This window comes from Hipposideros armiger, unplaced genomic scaffold (assembly GCF_001890085.2).
Source record: "Hipposideros armiger isolate ML-2016 unplaced genomic scaffold, ASM189008v1 scaffold_10, whole genome shotgun sequence".
Taxonomy (NCBI): Eukaryota; Metazoa; Chordata; class Mammalia; order Chiroptera; family Hipposideridae; genus Hipposideros; species Hipposideros armiger.
The window spans coordinates 1,695,890-1,717,758 of NW_017731360.1; the positions used below are offsets into that span (position 1 = coordinate 1,695,890).

The 21,869-nt window shown below is 48.1% G+C and overlaps 1 protein-coding gene across 7 annotated transcripts in view; it reads left to right on the top strand.

Annotated features, from left to right (window-relative positions):
- Positions 1 to 10,848: 10,848 nt before the first annotated feature.
- The window catches only part of EPHA10 (EPH receptor A10), a 40,344-nt gene continuing 29,323 nt past the window's right edge, over positions 10,849 to 21,869 (top strand). For 2 of the 7 annotated variants that reach the window (XM_019658240.1, XM_019658195.1), the window contains exons 1-3: positions 10,867 to 11,568; positions 14,215 to 14,279; positions 15,044 to 15,725. In XM_019658240.1, the coding sequence (XP_019513785.1) occupies positions 11,463 to 11,568; positions 14,215 to 14,279; positions 15,044 to 15,725 (853 nt within the window). In that variant the 5' untranslated portion in view covers positions 10,867 to 11,462. Of the gene's footprint in view, positions 11,569 to 14,214; positions 14,280 to 15,043; positions 15,726 to 21,869 lie in introns of all 7 variants that reach the window. The other 5 variants (XM_019658186.1, XM_019658204.1, XM_019658230.1 and 2 more) reach the window with 4 other exon arrangements.

A 21,869-nucleotide genomic window follows, 5' to 3' on the forward strand; every position in this document is an offset into this window, starting at 1 on the left:
GATGTGAGTGGGACCCACCTGAGACTTGCTTCTAGCCAGTGGAATATGGCAAAGATGAAACATTCTGTAGATGTAATCAGGTCCCAAATCAGCTGAATCTGAGTTCATTCAAAGGGAAATTATCCTGAATCATGAAAAAGTCCTTAAAAGAGGGACTGGGTGCCCCTGAGGTGAGACACCTTTGTGGACTTGATAGAGTGAGTGGTCACGTTAGGAAGTTCAGCTGGAAAGGAACTGCAGGCAGCCTCCAGCCAACAGCCAACAGTCAGGCTCCTGAATCCTGTCGCCAGAGGAAGCAAATTCTGCCAACAACCCCAATGATCCGGGAAGCAGGTTCTTCCCCAGTTGAAGCTTTGATGAGAATGCAGCCCAGCCACATTCTTGATTGTATCCTATGAGACCCTGAGCAAAGAACCCACCTAAGCTGTGCCCAGACCTGACCCATGGAAACTGTGAGATAATAAATGTGTATTCTCTTAAGCTGCTAAATTTGTGGTAATTTGTTAGTACAACAATAGAAAACTGCAACAATATGCCGCTCTGCCAACCAACTTGGACTAGACAAATAGGCTTGAGATTTCTAGTCAGGAAGCCTAGGTTCTCTCAGCTTTTCTGTAGTTTTCTTGGATCTAGGCAAGTGCTTTTCCCTCTCTGGGCCCCAATTTGCTCATCTGCCCAATGGACGGTTGGATAGTGCGACTAGCGGAGCTCTGCGGTTCCTTTTAGTTGTAATGCTCTGGATGTTGTTCCTGACCACTGTCCTATTGTGGAGTGATGCCTGTTGATTCCATTTCTCTTCTCAGAGAGCTCCAAACCAAAACAAATGCCCCCAGTTGAAAGTGTAAATCCTAACTCATGGTTTGGTCTTCCAGTCTAGCCATAGTCCTTCTGTGGAACCAAACATGTAGCTGCCTGTTTCTGGTCGTATTAATATAGATAACAATGTTTGTGGCAAGGGATGAGGAAGAGGATGTGTCTGAACAGTTGTCTATGGTTTATAGTCTAAACCACATTGTATGAAAGGCTATAGCTATTTCTCTTAAACCTGGGCCACTCTAGGAGTTTTGAATACGCCAAGGGAAGATGCTATATGGGAAAGAAGGGAAAGAAGGAGTGAAGGTTTGGGTGAAAGAGACAGAGAAAGAGGGAAGGAGAGAGGAAAGAGGGAGGGGGGGGAGAGAGAGAGAGACAGAGACTATTTTAGACAGATGACAGGCTAATTGAGAGATTACTGGGGAGGTATTTAACACAATTTTCAAATAGTGTCATACACCAAGAAAGAATATATTTTCTCTAAGGATCTGAGAAATTCCTGTGACAGAAAGAGTGCCCACCAAATACTTCATGTGCTCCCCTAAATTTCCCATTCTCCTTGCAATTAGAATGGGGGCATGTGACTGAATCTAGCCAATGATCTGTGAGCAGAACTGTTACTTTTCAGCTGAGGTAGTTAGTTAAGAGTTTGAAAGTCTCATCCATCTTCCTGTTCCTCTGTCACATGTTCCTGATGATGCAGGGTCAAGATATCAAATCTTCCTTCCCGGAGGACTGTAAATGGAGCAGAGGCCCTACAAGTTCATATTGGACAAGTAATAAAAGCTAGAAATAAATTTGTTGAATTAAGTCACTGAAATTTGGGGTTTGTCTGTTGCAGCAGCTAGCAGTTAATTATACTGACTAATAGTCTTTTTTCTTTTTCTTTTTCTGTTTTTTTTTTTAAAGATTTTATTGGGGAATTGGGGAAGGGGAACAGCCAAGTTGTTGACCTTCAGTCTTAGTTGTGGAGGGCGCAGCTAGCTCAGCTCAGAGCCCAGTCGCCATCTGGCTGCCTGTCGGCAGCTCATGGCTGCTTAGCTCAAAGTACTGTGTTCAATCTTAGTTGCGGGGGTTGGGGAGTGGGGAGGGGTGTAGCCCACCATCCCATGCGGGAGTCGAACTGGAAACCTCGTTGTTAGGAGCATGTGCTCTCATCAGCTGAGCCATCCTGCCACCTGTTGGCAGCTCAGCAGCAGCTCATTTCTGGTGCAACTCACTGGCCCATGTGGGAATTGAACTGGCGACCCTGTTGCTCAGAGCTCGTGCTCTTAACCAACTAAGCCACTTGGCCGGCCCCTGACTAATATTCCCTGGATGCACTCTGTCTTCCATGTTCATTCCTTTGTACAAATTCTCTTTTCCTGGATTCCCAGGACTCTCGGTTCATTGCTTTTTGTACAGCAGACGTGGAGACATGCTATGTGTGATGTGCTCTCATATACTTTGAGTCTATGTTATTAAGTGCATACAAATTTAGAATTGTTATATCATTCTAGTTTATTGACATTTTATTCATTATGCAATATCTGGTAATGCTTCTTACCTTAAGTTTATTTTTTTTATTTTTTTTTTTAGAGGGCAGTGTCACCGGCCCTCATATGTGGGATCCAAACCAGGGCCCTCTGGCATCCCAAGCCAGTTCTTAACCAACGCGCCACTCGGCCGGCCCGCCATGTTCATTTCAGCTTTTAATTCTACACCTCAGCTCATCTCTTTTCTGTAATAGCCGTTCTTTTTCCTTCCTGTTCAATTTGCACCCATCCTTCAAGACTTCTTCCAAACTTGGTTTCTCTGTCTGATGGAAAGGAGCAGAAGTTATGTTTTAGGATGCTGTATTGCTCACACGCACATCTTCATCCTCACATCAATCTTGTGTCATGGGTATTGTCATTCCCCATTTTACAGATGAAGAAGCAAAGACTTAGAGAGACTGGGCTAGGATTCGAGCTTACATCTCCCAGTGCTCTTAATCACTGCGCAATATTGTCTCCTGAACCTGGCACACAGTAAATGCTAGTAAATGTTAGCTGAGTTGTTTATGAACTGTTTCATGTGTGTTAGTGGCTTCATGACCCCAACTGACCATGTCCTGAGGCTTGGAGAGCACAGTCGGAGCAGGAAAGCACCCCACTTACAAAGGCCCACCTTGTGCCTTCCGAGACAGCATGACAAGCCAACATCATGAGCAGACCAGCATTATAAGGGGCAGTTGACTCAGTACCACATTCAATAAGTGTGAGGAAATAGCAGGAGATACAACCAGGGAAGAAGGGAATATATGACAGTAGCTATCTTATAGGTTTGTAGTAAGGATTAAACAAAACAAGGCATTTCACATGTGTTTGGCACAGAACCAGCAGCAAGAATTACTGTAACATAAAGCAGGACATGGAATAAAGGTTCATGGTGGGTTCATTAGACCTGAGGGATGTCATTATAATGACAGGCCATGATAATTAGAGGTCACTGTGGTCTCCACCGAGACAGAAAGATGCTACGTTCTCCCCTGGCCCTTCTCCTCCTCACCCCTTCCTCTGGATTTTAATTTCAACCCAATCCACCCAATAGAGTAATTATCCCCATCAACCCCTCTGCACACACACTTATACACACATACCCCTTCCCATCATGTTTCCACTTCATCCCAACCCTGAACCCTGAGTAAAGGGAGCAGTGAAACCTACAGTTAGATTTTGTAGTTCAGAGGGGAAGGTAATTGACTCTCCTGGGATATTTAAGTTTCTAAGAAAGGGAGTTTGGAAGGGAATACTGAATCATGTTATTAAGGTACAATTCATTCATTCAGTGATTCATTATATATTTATTGAGTGCATGCAATGTGCCAGGCATAGTTCTAGGTACTGAAGGTACAACAACAAACAGGATAAATAGGCTTCATGTGCCCATAGAGTTTATGTACAGTGTCACAATTACCAGAGCAGCTACTTAGGCTGTGGTCCCTGGCAAGGACAGTCACCCCCATTTGCTGCTGACCCATTTAATGCAGTAGAATGAAATAAAAGACATGAACTGGGTGCCTGCTCATTCACAGCCCCCTCCTTAAATGGCCATCCTTACACCATGTGAACCTGTTCCCCAACCACAGCTTTTAGGACCAGTGACAATCTGATCCAAGCTATGCAAGTAGATTCTTCCCCCAAGAATTTGCCAGAATTCATTGTGGGGAGGTCAGTTGAAAAGCCGTGCACAGTCAGGGCCACAGCAGAAGCCAGAGTAGACACCATGACAAGCCAACATCGTGGGCAGACCAGAGTTATAAGAGGCAGATGTTCTAAGTAGGTAAGCCCTCAGGGCTGAGGTCAGCCTTCTGTCTCCAAAGATGAAAATGCAGCAACTGTGCTATAAAAGGAAACCAGAGATATTTGACCTCAGAAAGAAAGAAGAAAAGAGAGAGAGCAAAAGACTTTTTAAAAAAGGATAGAGGGCCGGCCGAGTGGTGCATTGGTTAAGAGCTGGCTTGGGATGCCAGAGGGCCCCGGTTCGGATCCCACATATAAGGGCCAGTGACACTGCCCTCCACAGCTAAGATGCTGAACAACAGCTCGACTTGGAGCTGGGCTGCCATGAGTCGCCGGCGATGGCGTAGGCTGCAGTGGGTTGCCATGGGCTACNGGGGCCCTCTGGCGTCCCAAGCCAGCTCTTAACCATCGCGCCACTCGGCCGGCCCTTACCTTAAGTTTAATTCGTGTATTAGTTTAGCTTCGCTGAGGTTTTTTTAGTTACTGTTTACATAGTATGTCTTTTACTTTAACATATCTGTATCCTCATATTTAAGATTTTTTAAAAAGCAGTAAAGAGTTGCTTTTTAAGAACCAATCTGACAATCTTTGTCTTTAAATAAAGGTGTTTAGTCCACTTATATTTAAAATAACTATTTATACATTTGAGTTTCAAATACTTTTTGTATTTTTTCCTCCCACATGTTCTATGTTCCATTTTTCTCTCTTACTTTAAACTTTTTTGGAATTATTTTTATTATTCCATTTTCCTACACTAGCTTATTAGTAACATATTTTTTACTGTTTTTTCATGATTACCATGGTGATTGCAGCATGCATCTTTGACTTGGTAACATTTAATATATATTAATTGTTTTATCACTCCTATACAATACAAGGTTCTTAAAACACTTTAACTCTATTTACCTGTTCCCACACTGTGTCATTTTTGTGGTGTGGTTTAATTCTATATATGTTTAAACTCCACAAGACATTATTGCTTTATATAGTCATTGTTCATTTATTTTTACCTGTATATTTATCTTTTCCAATGTTCTGTATTTCTTCCTACACATTCATGCTTCCTTTCGGGTTCATTTTTATTCTGCTTAAAAATTCCCTTTAGTATGTCTTTTAGTGTGGGTCTGTGGATGAAGGGTTTCCTCAGGTTCTGATTGTCTGACAACATGTATTTTTATTTAATTTTTGAAGGATATTTTCATCAGGTATAGAATTTTAGATTAACTGTTATTTTCCTTTAGAGTACCGTTATTTTCTTTTAGAAGTTTAAAGATACCATTCCATATCTTTTGGATTTTATCATTTATGTTAGTGAGTCAGTTATTAGTCTTTTTTTTTAATAAAGATTTTATTGGGGAATTAGAGAAGAGAACAGTATTGGGGAATTGGGGAAGGGGAACATTGTGTTTTTCCAGGACCCGTCAGCTCCAAGTTAAGTTGTTATCCTTCAGTCTTAGTTGTGGAAGGTGCAAGCTCAGCTCCAAGTCCAGTTGCCACTTTCAATCTAGTTGTGGGGGGGAGGGGAGGAACGCAGCTCACCATCCCATGCGGGAGTCGAACCTGCAACCTTGTTGTTAAAAGTATGCTCTCTTACCAGCTGAGCCATCTGGCCGCCCATTGGCAGCTCAGCGGCAGCTCAGCTCAAGCACAGCTCACTGGCCCATGTGGGAATCGAACCAGCTACCCTGTTGCACAGAGCTCACACTCTAACCAACCGTGTCATCCAGCTGCCCAGTTGTTAGTCTTAATGTTATTCCTTTGGAAGGAATATATATTTTTTTCTCTAATTGCTTTTAATATTTTTTCTTGTCTTTAGTTTTCAGCAGTTTTACCATGAAGTGTTTAGATGTGGTTTTCTTTGCATTTATCTTGCTTAGGATTGATGGCACTTCCTGATGTCTTTCATTAGTTGTACAAAATTTTCAACTGCTCTGCCCTCAGATATTGCTTGTTTGTCATTCCATTTCTCTTCTCTTTATGGGCCTCTAATTCCAGGTATTTAGGCTTTTTCACAATGTCCCATATGTCTTTTACTCTCTTATCCATATTTTTCATTCTTTTTTCTTTCTACATACTTCAGTATGGATATTTTATACTGACCTATCTTCCACCTCATTAACCCTAGAATTAGCTGTGTATAATCTAATATTAGATCTATCCATTGTGTTAAATTTAGTTACTGTATTTTTCAGTCCTGGGATTTCAATTGCATTCCTTTTCAGAATATCCAAATTTGGTGATTAGCTAGGACTCTACCACAATCCCAATGCAAAATCTTACTGTTCTACACAGATCTATCCCATTCAGTTACTTGAACCAATAAAAATTCTTGTTTAACCCAGTTTTAGTTGGGATTCCAGTTATATGCAACTGAAATGTCTTAACTGAAAGTGTTGAGAAACCTCCCTTCATGATGTTAAGATGGCTGCAGCAACTCCAGGTGTCAAATACAGATGTGACATGTGGAGAAGAAGTGGGATATTGCCTGTCATGCATCTCTTTTTATTAGGAGGAAAAACATTTTCTAGAATACCTAATTTAGAAAAGCCAGGACTGTATCACATACCTATGCCTAAACTGACCCTGAGACATGGAATGGGATGGAAATGATTAGCCAATTACAATCTTTATTCACTCCTGAACTTAGGGACAGAATCATCCTCTCTGAGCAAAGGACTACAATAAATGAACATCCAAACAAAATTGGGGCTTTCTCAACAAAAAAATATGAGAAGGGAGAGATATTGGGTAGATAATCAAAAGTGTTTACCTCGCCAACAGATATATTTATTTTCTGTAAAGGTGTTTGTGTGTGTGTGTGTGTTTGTGTGTGTGTGTGTGTGTGTGTGTGAGAGAAATATCTTGTGTGTGTGTGAGAAGGGTATATATCAGTTTACTAACATAGTTTAAATTTTGAAGTGGAATTATGTGGGGTGGAATGAATGGATATTTTCACTTTTTACTTATGAAATTTTTATTAGTTTACATGTCTTTGGTAATTTAATTTTAAAAAGACTGCTTCAATCTTAAAGTGGGCTCCTAGAAATGGAACTAGGATTTTTAAAAAGGAGTCAGAGAAGCATATGTTGATGGACGCCATTCCCAGTCCTGACCCCCCCCCCAGTACAGACACCAGGTGCCAGTGACAGGCTTGTTCCTACTGAGGATTTGGAGGCACAAGGCTATCATGCTATCAAATATTTAAACCAACCAACTCCCTCTACTCACACTCTCAAAGCAGGCTTCACATCATAAATTGCCTTGCTGTGCACATTTTCCTATGGGGGGTGGAATTTGCTGGACATGGAAACATGAGCATTCTGACCCCTGTGGCAGTTCCATTTCTCATAGTATATTATTAATACACTGGTTCTTTGGCTCAAATAGCAGGGTAGGAGCTGAGTTCGTATGATCTACTTCCCAAGCCTCCAATAGATAGTCTCTCTTTTAGTACTGTTAAGTCAAGTTTATGAGCTTGGACCATGATGAATTCACCAAGCTAAATGTCACCTCTGAGGCCACTTGGTGGCTGGCCAGCCAGCCTGCCATGATAATATTCCTGTCTCTTCAAACACATTTCCTTCAGGCTCCTTACTTTCTAGCCACATTCATCTCAACCAGCTGTCTCTTTCTTTATCCCTCATCCTGCCTTTTCCTCTGTGACTGTTTCTCTAATTCTCTCTCTCTCTCTCTCTCTCTCTCTCTCTCTCTCTCTCTCACTTCCTACCTCACCACCTAACTTTCCTTTATCCTTTCCTAACTTTTTTCTTTTTGTTTTACACCTTACTTAACCATGGAGTTGAATAATAAAATATGCCAGAAGTATATGCCAAGCACTGTGCTAGGCCATATATATAAATTATATTCTGACTGCACAATAACTCTGAAAAGTGTTTTCATTCCTATTTTACAGAGGATGAAGTAGAGGATCATAAAGGCTATGTCGTGTTTGATAACCTAAAGGTTTTCTCTGCTTAATTTTCAAAGTCAATGAATTAGATGTTTTGTGTTTCTTTTATCTTGGAAAGTAGTTTAAACATGTGTTTGTAACCTCCATCTTATTTTTGCTTGTCAGTCTCTTGTCCTAGAAAAGAATTCACCTTGGATATATTTCTTTCTTTCTTAGGCTAGGGAGTGGGAGATGCAATGAAAGAAGAGACAAATTGGAGATGTTGCTTTGAGCAGTAGGGCTCCCCATTGTCTGTGCTCCCTCCATGTTTTCTTTCCTAAGACCAGAGCTTGGCACTGAGTTCTGGAACAATCTTAGTCTTCTCCATGGAGGAGATGACTTTCCCTGTCCAAGTAGACTTAATGTACTTTCTGCTCCTGTGCAAAAGGAAGAGACCAAATTTTCAGCACCTAGATTTGTGACTTTCAGTAACTTGGAGATGGAAGTTGCAGTAAAGTTGGATCTGCTCCACGGAAGATGACTTTTCATCATTTGGTGTTCCCCCCATTATCCTGGAGATAGCATGGTAGAAGTAGAGAGAAACATCCCTTTCATCCTACCTCAGATACGGTCCGGGAGGAGAAGAGAAAACAGGAGTTTCTGGATGAGTTCCAGGCCCCTCCACTTTTACCCCCGGGAGTAAGGTTGCTTGTCTCCTGGAGACTTAAATAGCTGGATCTTGGTTATAGGCTGGAATAGGCAGCAGGCCCTGGGCCAAGGATCAGACCGTGGTAGCAGAGAAGTCCCAGGTCAAATTGAAAAGTGGAGGATCCGAACTCTGGTGGGTTCAGCACCACGGACAGAAACAATCCCAAAGCTGCCCGCGGGCTGATAGCTCAGCACCACGGCCAGAAAACTCACCAACCACCCACCACTGCCACCACCACCACCAAGCCTCATGGCTGCTATTTCAGGGAGGGATCTAACCCAGCCCTTGGTTGACTGGCCTCCAGTACTTAACGTCTTAATAAACCATGACTTAGTTTCTTTCTAAGGCCCTTCTGAATTTTTTCATGAGCTTATTCCTCAGCCTCCTGGTAGAGTGGAGTCCGCCTTGGAGCAACTCCTATTAAGATCAAGCTGATTTGCATACATCCGCATGCACTGGGGCTTCTCCGTCTGTTTTTATTATAAATGAATTTTTCAAAGGAAGAAAGAGAAGGCTTATTTCACTTCTCTTCCTCTTCTTTCCCCCGTTCCTAGGGTCTCGATCTGGCGATTCCCTCGAGGTGCTTGTAAGTGTGTGTGGTGGGAGAGAGTGGGAACCAGACTCCTGACAGTCAGGGGTTTGTGGGACATCCTATGTGGCTTTCCTCAGAAAATTTCCCCCATATGCTTGGCTCCTGAACGATCCTTGCGAAGCTCATAGGAAGCCTGCATTTTATTTTAGTACACAGGGTCAGAACCTCTGCACTGAAGTCCCTGGAGCTCAAGTAAGATGCCACAGCTGGCGCCTTAGAGACTGCGAAGGGGATGGGACCTGGTTTTGGAGAAAGGAGTGAGGGGTGGTGGAGTGAAGACTCGTTTTGAAATGAAAGGAGTCCTGGGTCTCTAAGCAGCTTCTAAAAATACCATCTCCCAGCGCTGGGGGGAGGTGGAAGGGGAAAAGCGAGCGTGAGGAGAATGAAGATAGGAAGGAGGTGGGGGGTGTAAGAGCCCTTCTTCAGGTAGATCTGATTTTAGAGCCTCCCCCCTCCCCCCCACGTCAGCATCCAAGGACTGGCCAGAAGCCACACCTCCTTCTGCTTCCTCAGCGGGCATCAGCCTGAGCCCCAGCTCCTCCTGATGACCTTTCTTTTTACAGGTAAAGGAGCCCAATTCCTCCCAGCTACTCCTATTGCTACTGTCCAGCAAGTATGTCTGTGAGCACGCAAGTGTGATTGTACACATACTAGAGAGAGAGAGAGAGAGAGAGAGAGAGAGAGAGAGAGAGAGAGAGAGAGAGAGAGGATACATGAAAGCAGCTTGTAAATGGCCAGTGCTCTACGATGCCAGAAAATTTCATTACGCTCGGTGCTCTCAAGGAGGTATGGACTGTGGCGGAGACGGCGATTGACCCAGGTATCTTCAGCGCAAAGCGTGGGGACCCAGTAAGTGTTGGTTGGAGGGGTAAGGAATACGTATGCATAAAATGCACAGACACTCAGGCCACGCAGGTCACGTAGACACAGGATTCACATGCATTCTCAAGACTTCTCTAGCTATTATCGCCTCCAAAAAGAAAGGGGTGCTTGGGTCTCCCAAGAAAAGATCTCTGAAAAGCCACAGGGTGGGTGGAGCTTTCTCCGTTCAAGTTCAGCCCAGATGGTGGCGCTCAATAGCCGCCTCCCTCGTCCTGGAGGGCCCCAACCCTTCCCACACCAACGCCTTAAACCCTCAGCTTGCACATAAATGACCTTCACTAGATAGAGGTCGTGTGCCACGTTTCCTTGCGGCTTCTTCAGCGCTGGTGGAACTCTGTGAGGATTACTCCGCCTCTCTCGCTGACACCTAGGAGTTCTGGCCGCTGCGCGCCTCACCAGTCCCCTGGGATGGGTGTAGAGGGATTATCAAAAGGGGGAACTCCAGGCTCTAAGCAGAATGGGGAAAGGGGTGATTGTGGAGAGTGCTGCCTGTGTCCTAGCAGCAAGAGCAAGAACCTGAGAAGTCGATCGTTTATGCAAATCTACCACCGCCCCATCCCGGCATCCACATAGTTTCCCATCGTTGCTAGTAGGGTGGGACCCTTTCCCACTTTTGCTCTCCTTTCTTGAGCAGCTCCCGGGGTCGGGCTTGGCCCCTTCAACCTGCTGGTGTGTGTGTGTGTGTGTGTGTGTGTGTGTGTGTGTGTGTGTGTGTGTGAAGAGGGCCAGGAGAGAAGGGGGCGGAATTGAGCCATGAGCCACCAGGAGCCGCAGACACTGGAAGAAGCCAAGAGCTGGGAGATAGAAGAGCTCCCTAGAGCTTGGGTCAGGATATCAAAACCCTCTGCAAGTCCTGGGAACAAGGGAGCTTCCAGGCTATCTCAGAGGCTGCTAGTGTCGCTGCCTCCCCGAGGCTCTCCCCTCCTTCAGCCACGCCCACATCGTCTACTTCTCAGGAATGAAGGGCTAAGGTTTAGAGCTCTGGGCCACTGATGCCAGCTCATCCCTCTCCCCAGGAGTCCAGCCAGCGTTCAGCGCTGCCCTACCCCCACGGTTTGGAGATTGGCGGGACCCCTTCCTTCCCCCCTCCAGTTCACTGTTCCACCCCTAGCCTATGAAACTCCACCCCTTCACCCTCTGCTGGCGGGGATTGGTGGAGCTCCAGCAGCGGTGCCAGGTGATTGGTCCCCATGGATGATGGTAGCCTGTGAGATCCCGCCCCCAGCCGGCTCTCGGGTCTGGGGGCACTGCTCAGCGGTGTTGGGGCTGGCGCGGCTTGAGCCGCCGCCGCACTGACAGCTTGGTCTGCGGACCATGGAGACCCGCGCCGGCCCACATCCGCTGCGCCTGTTCGTTTGCCTGATGCCACTCTGTCTCGCGTTGCTTTTGGGACCAGGGAGACCCGGGACCGCCGAGGAAGGTGAGGAGACTGGTGGCTGTTCTTGGAACCTGGGATGCCAAAAGATAGGGGGCTGAAGACCCGGGGTGCTGGGGAAGGAGTCGTGTGGAGAGACTGGAGTCTGTATTGGGGTTTGAAGCAAACGGGCAGCGGGAAGTAAAGAACTGGCGAGACAGAGAAAACGGTGGCTAAGCAATAGAAAGAGAGGGGTATTAAGGAGCTTGGGTGCTGGAGACCTGGAAGGCTGGGGAAGAAAGACCAGGAACAGTGGGAGCCAGAGGAGGCGGTCCAGGGGTTGGTGAGACGGACAGGTTGAGCGATTGGAGGTGGGAGGTATGGGGGCAGGGAGAAGAAGAGAGCAGAGGAGACAGGGAGGTGCGGAGGTGAGATGGGAGTATGGGGGGACGGGATGGAGCTCGAATAGCGGGGTCTAGGGGACCACTGTGCGGCCAACAGGAGGTGGAACGCTGGTGGGGGGCGGGGGTTAGTGGGTGGGGGCTGCCCGACGTGCTGATCCAGGAGCTGTCCGCAGTGCTGAATTTGAAGCGTAGGCTACCTGGAACCATCAGCGTTGCCAGGTTTGGGGTCTGGCCCTCAGGACCAGACACCTGAGTCTTGCCGCTGATTCTGAATTTGGGGGAGCTGTACACTCAGTTGAATCCAGAGGTGTCATATCCAGGTGCAGAATCCTGAGGAACTGGAATTTGAGGCTTTGCCCACCGGGTTTGTCCAGGCACTGGATTTCTGACGCTTTACAATATGCAATTCTAATTTACTGTCAGTTATACTGAAATCAGGATGCTGTTGGCGGCCCTGCCCACTGTCAATGATGCCTTTGGAGCCAACCCTCATAGAGGCCCTCACTTTGGAGCCTCATCCCCTTGCTTAAATTAAGATCCAGATGAGTAATCTTTCAAGATTTCAGGATGGCCTGGGCTCCTATCTCTGAGCTGCTGCTGTGCTATCCAAACCTGTGCTTTTCTGGGACCGAGACTGAGAGAAGAATTCAGACTGCTAGGATGATGCCTTCTGGGGGAAGAAAATTACTCCAAGACTCTCTGGCACAAGAGGGGTCATAGTTATATATATATATATATATATATATATATATATATATATATATATATATATATATATATGGACCACTGACATTCTTTCAAAAACAGTAGTTGAGGTGACAGTAGCTGGGAAAGGGGCTGGCTGAGAAGATGAGAGGTTTTTATTTCACCTGCTGCTGGGAGGGTCTCTCCATTTCATTTTCCCCCAGAGGCCCTGGAAGTCAAAGTAAAAAGGTTCAAGTTTCCTCCATTCCTGCATGGTGACCCCACATTTCAGAAGAGCCCCTGAGTCTGCGTGGATTCTGGGATGTATACAGGAATCCTCTGATACACTCACTTTCTCCCTCTTCTTGATGCTTAGTTATAATTTAGGGAACCTGGGAAGGCTGGGTGGGGGGTTCACTGACAACCCACCATTTTATTTATTTTTTTTTAAGATTTTATTGGGGAATTGGGGGAGGGGAACAGCATTGGGGAATTTGGGAAGGGGAACAGGCAAGTTGCTGTCCTCTTGTTCCCCAGTCTAGTTGTGGAGGACGTTGCCTCACTGGCCCACGTTGGCATAATCATTGTGCTCTTCCCGGGTGAGGCAGATCGGCTGGTGGGCCCTGGATGGCCGCTCACCGTGGCTCTTGGCAGCTCACGCCGGCTGCTGGCCACTCAGTAGCTTTACAGCAGCCCACTGCAGCTCCCCTGCAGCCTACGCTGTCACTGGCAACTCACAGCAGCCCAGCTCCAGGTCTAGCCATTGTCCACCATCTTAGCTGTAGAGGGCGCAGCGCCACTGGCCCTAATGTGGGATCTGAACCGGGGCCCTGCTGCTCAGAGCCAGCGTCCCAAGCCAACTCTTAACCAACGCGCCACCTGGCCAGCCCAGACAACGTCCCATTTTAAAGCCAGCCTTAGAGTACTTGCCATGGACTCTGTGGCAGGCTGAATAATGACTCCCTCCAATATGTCCACATCCTAATCTCCACAACCTGTGAATGTTATCCTAAATGGCCAGAGACTTTTCAGATATGATTAAGAATCTTGAGATGAAGAGATTATCCTGGATTATTTGGATGGGCCTGGATATAATCACAATGGTCCTTATAAATGGGACGCAGGAGGAGTCAGTTGAGGAGAAGGCAATGTGATGACAGAAGCAGAGTTTGGAGTGATGTGCTTTGAAGATGGAGGAGGGGGCCACAAGCCAAGGAATCCAGGTGGCCTCTAGAAGCTGAAGAAGGAAATGGATCTCCCCTCTGAACCTCCAGAAGGAACCAGTGTTGCTGACACCCTGACTTTAGACCAGTGAAACTGATTTTTAGCTTCTGACCTCCAGAACTGTAAGAGAATAAATTTCTATTGTTTTAAGCCACTTAACTGTGGTCATTTGTTACAGCAGCCACAGGAAACTAATACAGGCTCCTTCCCTCATCGTGTGGCTACCCTTCTCTGGAATTTAGCTAGTCACACCCCTTCCTGAGGATGTATGGAGTGAAAACACTTGACTGCATTCTTTGTCACATTTGCCATGCCTTAGCAAATTTACAGTGAATGCACCAAAGGGTCCACCCTTCTGACCTTCTGGCTTTCTGACATCTCTGTTCTCCCCCCTCCCTAGTCATCCTCCTGGATTCCAAAGCCTCCCAGGCTGAGCTGGGCTGGACTGCACTGCCGAGTAATGGGGTAAGTGTAAACCTTTCCCTCCCTGTCCCAGGGATCCTGTCATGGTCCTGTCTCAGTCACATTAGCTCCCTATGGTTACATCAGATTAAAATGCTTCTTGGAACATGTGGACGGCAGCAGCCCTGGCTTCAAGCCGAGTCGCCTATTAGAAAATGTTGAGTTTTCAGTCACACAGTCAAAATATAAAATAAAATAATAAAATAAGTGAGGAGAGAACTGGCTGTGTCTAGGAACAGAAATGTGGCCTCTGGATGGAGCCCATGCTGGACAGTGCCTTGGCACACAGTAGATCCTTCAAGCAGTGCTGTTGATTGATGGATTGATAGAACAAGCAAGACTTGGAATTCTAAAAGAGGTTTGGAAACAGGGTCGGGGTGGGGAGATGTGGCGGTATGAGAGCAGGTTGGTGTCATGGAAAAGGCACTGGGCGGAGAGCCAGGAGACTCCAGGCACCGTTCCTCCCTCTGCTACTAACTCCACGTGCGGATCTAGTCAAGTCCCTCTCCCTCTGGAGCTTGTTTTCCCATCTATAAAATTAAGAATTGGACTCCGTTGTCGCCATCGTTTATCTCTGCTTTGCATCTTATCATTTCAGAGGTGTGTATGGCCAGTGTGTGTGTGTGTGATGGGGGAGGCATGGGGAGGAGGAAAAGGAGAATGTGAAATGATGGGGAGGGGGTGTTTCAGCTTGAGTCACCACCAGGACTCGACCTACTGGGGGCGCCTTGGCTCTGAGCTGCCCACATCTTTGTTCTCCTCCTCAGTGGGAGGAGATCAGCGGCGTGGACGAGCACGACCGTCCCATCCGCACATACCAGGTGTGCAATGTGCTGGAGCCCAACCAGGACAACTGGTTGCAGACTGGCTGGATCAGCCGCGGCCGCGGGCAGCGCATCTTCGTGGAGCTGCAGTTCACACTGCGCGACTGCAGCAGCATCCCCGGCGCCGCGGGCACCTGCAAGGAGACTTTCAACGTCTACTACCTGGAAACCGAGACCGACCTGGCGGCCCGCGGGCGGCCCCGCCCAGGCAGCAGCCGGCCCCGCAAGATCGACACGATCGCAGCGGACGAGAGCTTCACTCAGGGCGACCTGGGCGAACGCAAGATGAAGCTGAACACAGAGGTGCGCGAGATCGGTCCGCTCAGCCGGCGCGGTTTCCACCTGGCCTTCCAGGACGTGGGCGCATGCGTGGCGCTGGTCTCCGTGCGCGTCTACTACAAGCAGTGCCGCGCCACGGTGCGGGGCCTGGCGGCGTTCCCAGCCACTGCTGCGGAGAGCGCCTTCTCCACGCTGGTGGAGGTGACTGGAACGTGCGTGGCACACTCAGAAGGGGAGCCCGGCAGCCCCCCGCGCATGCACTGCGGCGCGGACGGTGAGTGGCTGGTGCCGGTGGGCCGCTGCAGCTGCAGTGCGGGATTCCAGGAACGCGGTGACATCTGTGAAGGTAACCAGCGGACTGGGGTGTGTGGTTTGGGAGTGTAGCGTGTGCAGGTGGCAATTTGGAAAGAGAGTGCCCTCGATGAAAGAGGCTGGGGGTAGGGGGTGTGGAGAAGCCGTGGGCTGGGGAGTCTGGAGTCCTGAGGTTTTGTGGAGCTTCCAGTGAGTCCAGCTAGGGCCAATGAGTGAAGTTACTAGGAGGTAAATTTGATTCTATATAAACGAGCATTAGGGGCCTATATTTCAGGCACTGTGATAAGCACCTCACCACACAGGCCTTCTCATTTATTCATGGCAATAAAGTAAGTCATCATTATCTCTTTCGCAAATGAGGAAACACGCTCAGAGAGATTAACGCCTCACTTGCAAAGTTATTAAATGGGGAACCAGGATTTGAATCCAGATTTGCCTGACTCTCAAGTTCTTTCTACTACACCGTGGTGCTCCACTATGCATAAAGAACTCTATAGCCCAACTCTACGCCCTATTGGCTACTGGGATTGGTTACATGACAGGAAGTGAGTGCTCTCTGTCATTGACAATTTGCAAGTCAGGCTGGCAAGGGGGATTCTTGCGCTTGAGAAAGACAGATTGGAAGGATGCACTAGATGACTACTAATATCCCAGCCAACTCTCTCAACTAGAGTCAGTGTACCCCCTGGGGGAGACGAGACCTTCTGTGTTGGGGATTTTGTGGATTTTCAAATCTGTGTGGGCACCAGGAACAGACCTCCCCTTCCCTTCCCCATCTAGGACTGAGGGTAAGGATGGAATATGGATGTGTGCACTTAATGGAGAAAGAAAGAGCAAGTGATGCCTTTTCTAAGTAAGCCATGTCCTTTTCTGGGTGCCAGGGCAACAGAAATGAATCAGGCATAGTCTCAGCTCTTAAGCTCACAGTCTAGATGGAGATGTAAAACTTTAAAAATCACAACAGGGTGATATATGCTCTAATAGAGGGATTAATACAGTGGTGGGAAGGCAGGGGAGGAAGTAGTGAAACTTGCTCTCAGTTCCTTATTCAATCATCCATTCAGTATGAACTGAGAACATAGCATCTGCATTGACTGAGGGTTTATGACATGTATATAGATGAATGTCATCATCTCTTCCCTGGGGAAACTTGTGACTTAGTAAGGAATTTTGAGGCATGAACCTTCCTGAGCTCTCTAAGTAGGGTTAGGATCCACCTCTCTGCTCTCCAGCACCTGTTGCAACCTCTGTTTCTGCACCTACCCCATAAGTACGCAGTGTTCTACTTATATGTGTTTCCACCACTGGTCTAGGAACTTTTGAGCTCAGGCAATGGGTTGTATTAGTCTCAGCAGCCCCAGTGTCCATAACGGAATATGGTATATGCTAGGTGCCCAGTGGAAATGATCAGGTGAATAAGTGGAGTGATATGTATCAGCGGAGAGCCAAGAAAGCTTGGAGAAGGGAGAAGCCAATTCTAAGGGTGGAGAGAGACAGTAAGAAGGCCTTATCTTCCAGGCAGCTGAGAGAATTCTGAGCTAAGAGAGTGTGTGCAGAAGCATGGAGACATGAGAGAATGTAGCATGGTAGGGAATAGGCAAGTCAGCATGGCTGGAGCAGAGGGCATTTGGCGGTGTGAGGGGTGATGGACTGGAGATGACCAGGGGCAAATCATGAAGGACCTTGAGCATTGGGATAAAGAGCTTAGACTTTATACTTTAGACCACTGGGGAGGATTTGAAGCAGGGATCACTTGAGCTGCAATTACAAAGAAAGAATTGGAGAAGGAAGAATTAGAGGTCAGAAGATGAGGAAGGAAGATGATACAATGGTCCAGGAGAAAGAGCACAAGGTCTGTAGTAGAGATCACTGAAAGATGAGGATGGATGTGATAATGAGAGAACATCCACAGCACTTGGTGACCATGTGATACCGGGGGACAAAGGAGTCTTTTGACTCCTATGCTTTTGGAGGATTGATTGGACAGAGGGTCATTCACTGGGGTAGAGAATACAGGATGTGGATGGACATATTGAATTTATGGTGTCCACAGTACATTCAAGTGGAGGAAGCTAGAAAGTGGGTCTGGAGCTCAGCAACAGATAGATGCTACTTGAAGCTGTGGGTGTGGTTGGGACAGACCAGGGAGAATGTGTGGGGTAAGAAGTAAGAGGGCCAATGATGAAGACTCACAGAACAGCTATATTTAGGGGGAAGTAGAAGAAACAGAGCCCATAAAAAAGGCAGTGTTCAGGGCCGGCCGAGTGGCGCATTGGTTAAGAGCTGGCTTGGGACACCAGCTCTGAGCAGCAGGGCCCCGGTTTGGATCCTATATGAGGGCCAGTGACACTGCCCTCTACAGCTAAGATGGTGAACAACAGCTCAACCTGGAGCTGGGCTGCCATGAGTCGCTGGCGACGGCATAGGCTGCAGTGAAGCTGCAGTGGACTGCCATAAGCTACCGTGTGTGGCTGACAGCCAGCGTGAGCGGCCAGCAGCCAGTGTGAGCTGCTAAGAGCCACCATGAGTGGCCGTCCAGAGGCCGGTGACCGATCTGCCTCGCCTGGGAAGAGTGCAATGATAATACCAACATGGGCCAGTGAAGCAACGTCCTCCACAGCTAGACTGAAGAACAAAAGGACAGCAACTTGTCTGTTCCCCTTCCCCCGATTCCCCAGAGCTGTTCCTCTCCCTCAATTCCCCAATAAAATCTTAAAAAAAAAAGCCAGTGTTCAGAGGCTGGGGAGAGTGATTTCATGGCAGCCAAGGGAGATGGAGGAGTCTGGGATGGAGTGGCCTATAGTGTTGGGAGCAGTCAGATAAGGCAAGGAATGGAAAATGTCTGCTCAGTGGCCCTGGCGAGAGCACTTTCAGTTGAGCGATGGACAGACCAGCTGCAATAGGGTGAAGGATGAAGGAAGCGGAGGAGCTAGAGTCAGGGAATGTAAACAACTCTCTGGAAGGCTGGATTTGAAAGTGGGGAGGAGGACATGGTGTCTTGAGAACATTGGATGGGATGGGGATTTTTACTGTAGATGGGAGAGGCCTGCTTATATGAGGGAAGGAGCCAGTGGGGTACCAAGTGGGGGTTGGTGGGAGCTATCTGCCTCAGTGGAAGAAAGTTTATTACTGATATGGGTTAGAGTAGCTGATGCATGCTGCCAATAAAAACCAGGTCATGTTTTAGTCAGTTTTATTGTTTTCAGGTTCTATACAGACAGTACCCTACTGCCTACACCCTAAATGGGCTGCTTTTACTGCTCTGCTCCCCTGTTCTGTCACTGGGAAGAGCCAGTAGAGAAGGAGCAGTGTAAGACTCCTGAGGTTAGGTGACTGATGGAACGTAGTCTGGGAGCAGGTAAAGGGACGGGATCCACAGTGAAGGAGGAGGGGCTGGTCTTCAACAGGAAGCTGTTCGTCCCCTCCACTAGGCCTGGAAGAGGGGAGGAGCGGGGAGGTGGGTGTGAATGGAGGTGTTTGTGGGTTAGATGGCCAGACATTGAGGGAATTACTGATGGCCCCTCTTCTTCCTGGAAGGTGGGAGGGAGGGCACCGGTACCAGTAGACAGTAGGATGTTGGTCTGTTTCCTTTACTGCTGTATCTCCAGAGCCTAGACCAGTACCTGGCCCATAGATGTCAGCGGCTGGAGGAGGAGGTTTGGATCCACACTCTGGGCAATCGCACCACACACCACACACACACACACACTCACACTCAGGAACCCAATCCCACTCCAGAGCTGTGTTGAGCTTCCTCAGGTTGAGACAGACAAAGGCCACTTGAAATGGCATCAGCTCTGCCTTGGGGAGTAGGGAGCTGAGGAGGATGCCAGGGAGAGCTTCACAGGGAGGTATTATTTTGAACTGGGGTTTGCAGAAGCAGAAGAGTTTGCCAGGAGAGAAGGGGTGTAGGACATTATAGGACCCATAGTTGCGAAGGGAAGGGTTCAGTGTGGTACGGGTAGGGTGACAGCATGAGGAGCTGTTGGGAGGTTTCAAGCAGGGAAGTGAGATGGTCAGATTGGTATTTAGAAAGTGAAGGCCTTCCAAGTGCCTTCTGCACCTAAAGACAGGTATCTCTGTAAAGGTAGATGGATGTGGAGGGGGCGGAGCAAAGATGTGCTCCCCCCTTTTTGTTTCTGCCTTTAGGGATGCTGACTCTTGTCCCCCATCTCCCAGCCACTAGAGGAATTATTGAAAGACTTTGGGGGGAAATCAGGGCGTATCACCTGTGTCTTCAGATCTCTGTAGGACCACCTTGGAGCAGAGGGACCCCACCAGATATGTTTTCTAAGGCTCCACAGGGCACGCTGAGACTCTGTGATGGGGTGGCCTGGGGGGGATTACAGACAGGGAGGTTGACTGGGGATCAACATAAGGAAGCACTTCTTTTTTTTTTTTTAAGATTTTTATTGGGTAATTGGGGGGATGGGAACAGCGCTGGGGAATTGGGGGAAGGGGAACAGACAAGTTGCTGTCGTTTTTTGTTCTTCAATCTAGTTGTGGAGGACGCTGCTTCACTGGCCCAAGTTGGCACCATCATTGCGCTCTTCCCAGGCGAGGCAGATCAGTCGCCGGCTTCTGGACGGCCGCTCACTGCGGCTGCTGGCCGCTCACGCTGGCTGCTGGCCACACACGGTAGCCCATGGCAACCCACTGCAGCAGGGGCTGCAGCCTATGCCGTCGCCAGCAACTCATGGCAGCCCAGCTCCAGGTTGAGCTGTTGTTCAGCATCTCAGCTGTAGAGGGCAGTGTCACTGGCCCTCATATGTGGGATCCGAACCGGGTCCCTCTGGCGTCCCAAGCGAGTTCTTAACCATCGCGCCACTCAGCTGGCCCAGGAAGCACTTCTAAATGCCACATTGTTCAGCTGAGGCAGCCTCAGAAAAGGTGGGCTCCCCACTACAAGCATAGGAGCAAAGACTGTGGCTACTGCCAGGAAAGCTGCTGGAGGACGAGGCCAGCTGGGGGTTGAATGAGTTGGCCTCTGAAATTTCAACTCTGACCCTGGCAGTCAGGAGTTGCTTCCCTGAGTCTGCCCTTCAACACAAACCTCTTCTAAACATGCTTTCTCTGATGGGACGGCCCATCGCGGACCCAGAGCCCACATACACACAGAGAAAGGGAGCCTCCGGCGTTGTTTCCCTACAGTCATGAGAACCTACAAACAGACCGCCTCTCTTATTTTACAACAGAGGTGGGCAGGCTGTGGTTCTTTGTGTTTGACTGAGGGTTTCTTGAAGCCAGAGAGGCACTGGAAGTGGCAGAGCTAACACTCAAACGCACACCTCCTGAGTCCCAGCCAGCGTCGCTTGCTGCTGTCCACCAGACTTCAGACCACACGGTGTTAGTGGGTTCCATGCCTTGTTCTGAGGCAGAGACTTCCAAAGGCTCCTGGGCTGCTGAGGCCCTGGCCGAAGCTGGGTTGCCTGGATTCTAGGCAAGAGGGACCCTCCCAAGCCTAAGGCTTCCAGATGATGGTAACCCTCAGCCCTTCCCCTCTGTTCGCAGGCAGGCTGAAAGTTCTTCCCAAGGGCTAGTCTGCATCCCTTCCTTTGTACTATGTCTTCTTGGGACTGGAGAGCAGCCAGCCTTCCATAACCAGCTAAATTACAGAGGAGGGACAGAGAAGTCCTGGTGGGGCTAGGGAACAAGGTGAGAGCCACCCAGGCTCTGAGAGGAGGGGCCGTGAGCCACTGCCTCCTTCCCTGGCCCAGCTGGTGAGGAATTTTTAAGAGTGGGTGTGTAGCAGTTTCCACTGCAGGCTTGTCATGGAGGAACAGTAATTACTACCATTATTGTGTAAATGTTGTCTGTACTTTGCTAAGCAGTTTATACATTTTATCCCAGTTAATTCCAATAACCGTTTTGAGGTAGGTATTCTACACAAGGCTCAGGGAGGTTAACCGACTTGACCAAGGTCACATAGCAAATAAGTGGAACAACTTATTTGCTATGTGTTCAGTTTCAAAAGCCTGTGCTTTTAACAACCTGTGTTCTGGGTGAGGTGTGAGAAGCAAAGTAACCGAGGAGGTGTCAAGACTAGAACTAGGGAACTTTCACTGTCCCTCTTCTCTCTCCACTCTCTTCCACCTGGTTGGCCCCATTTTCAAACTGGACCCAAATGTGTGAGTTGAGGACTTATGATGCATTAACCCCAAATGGTAGAGGAAGGATG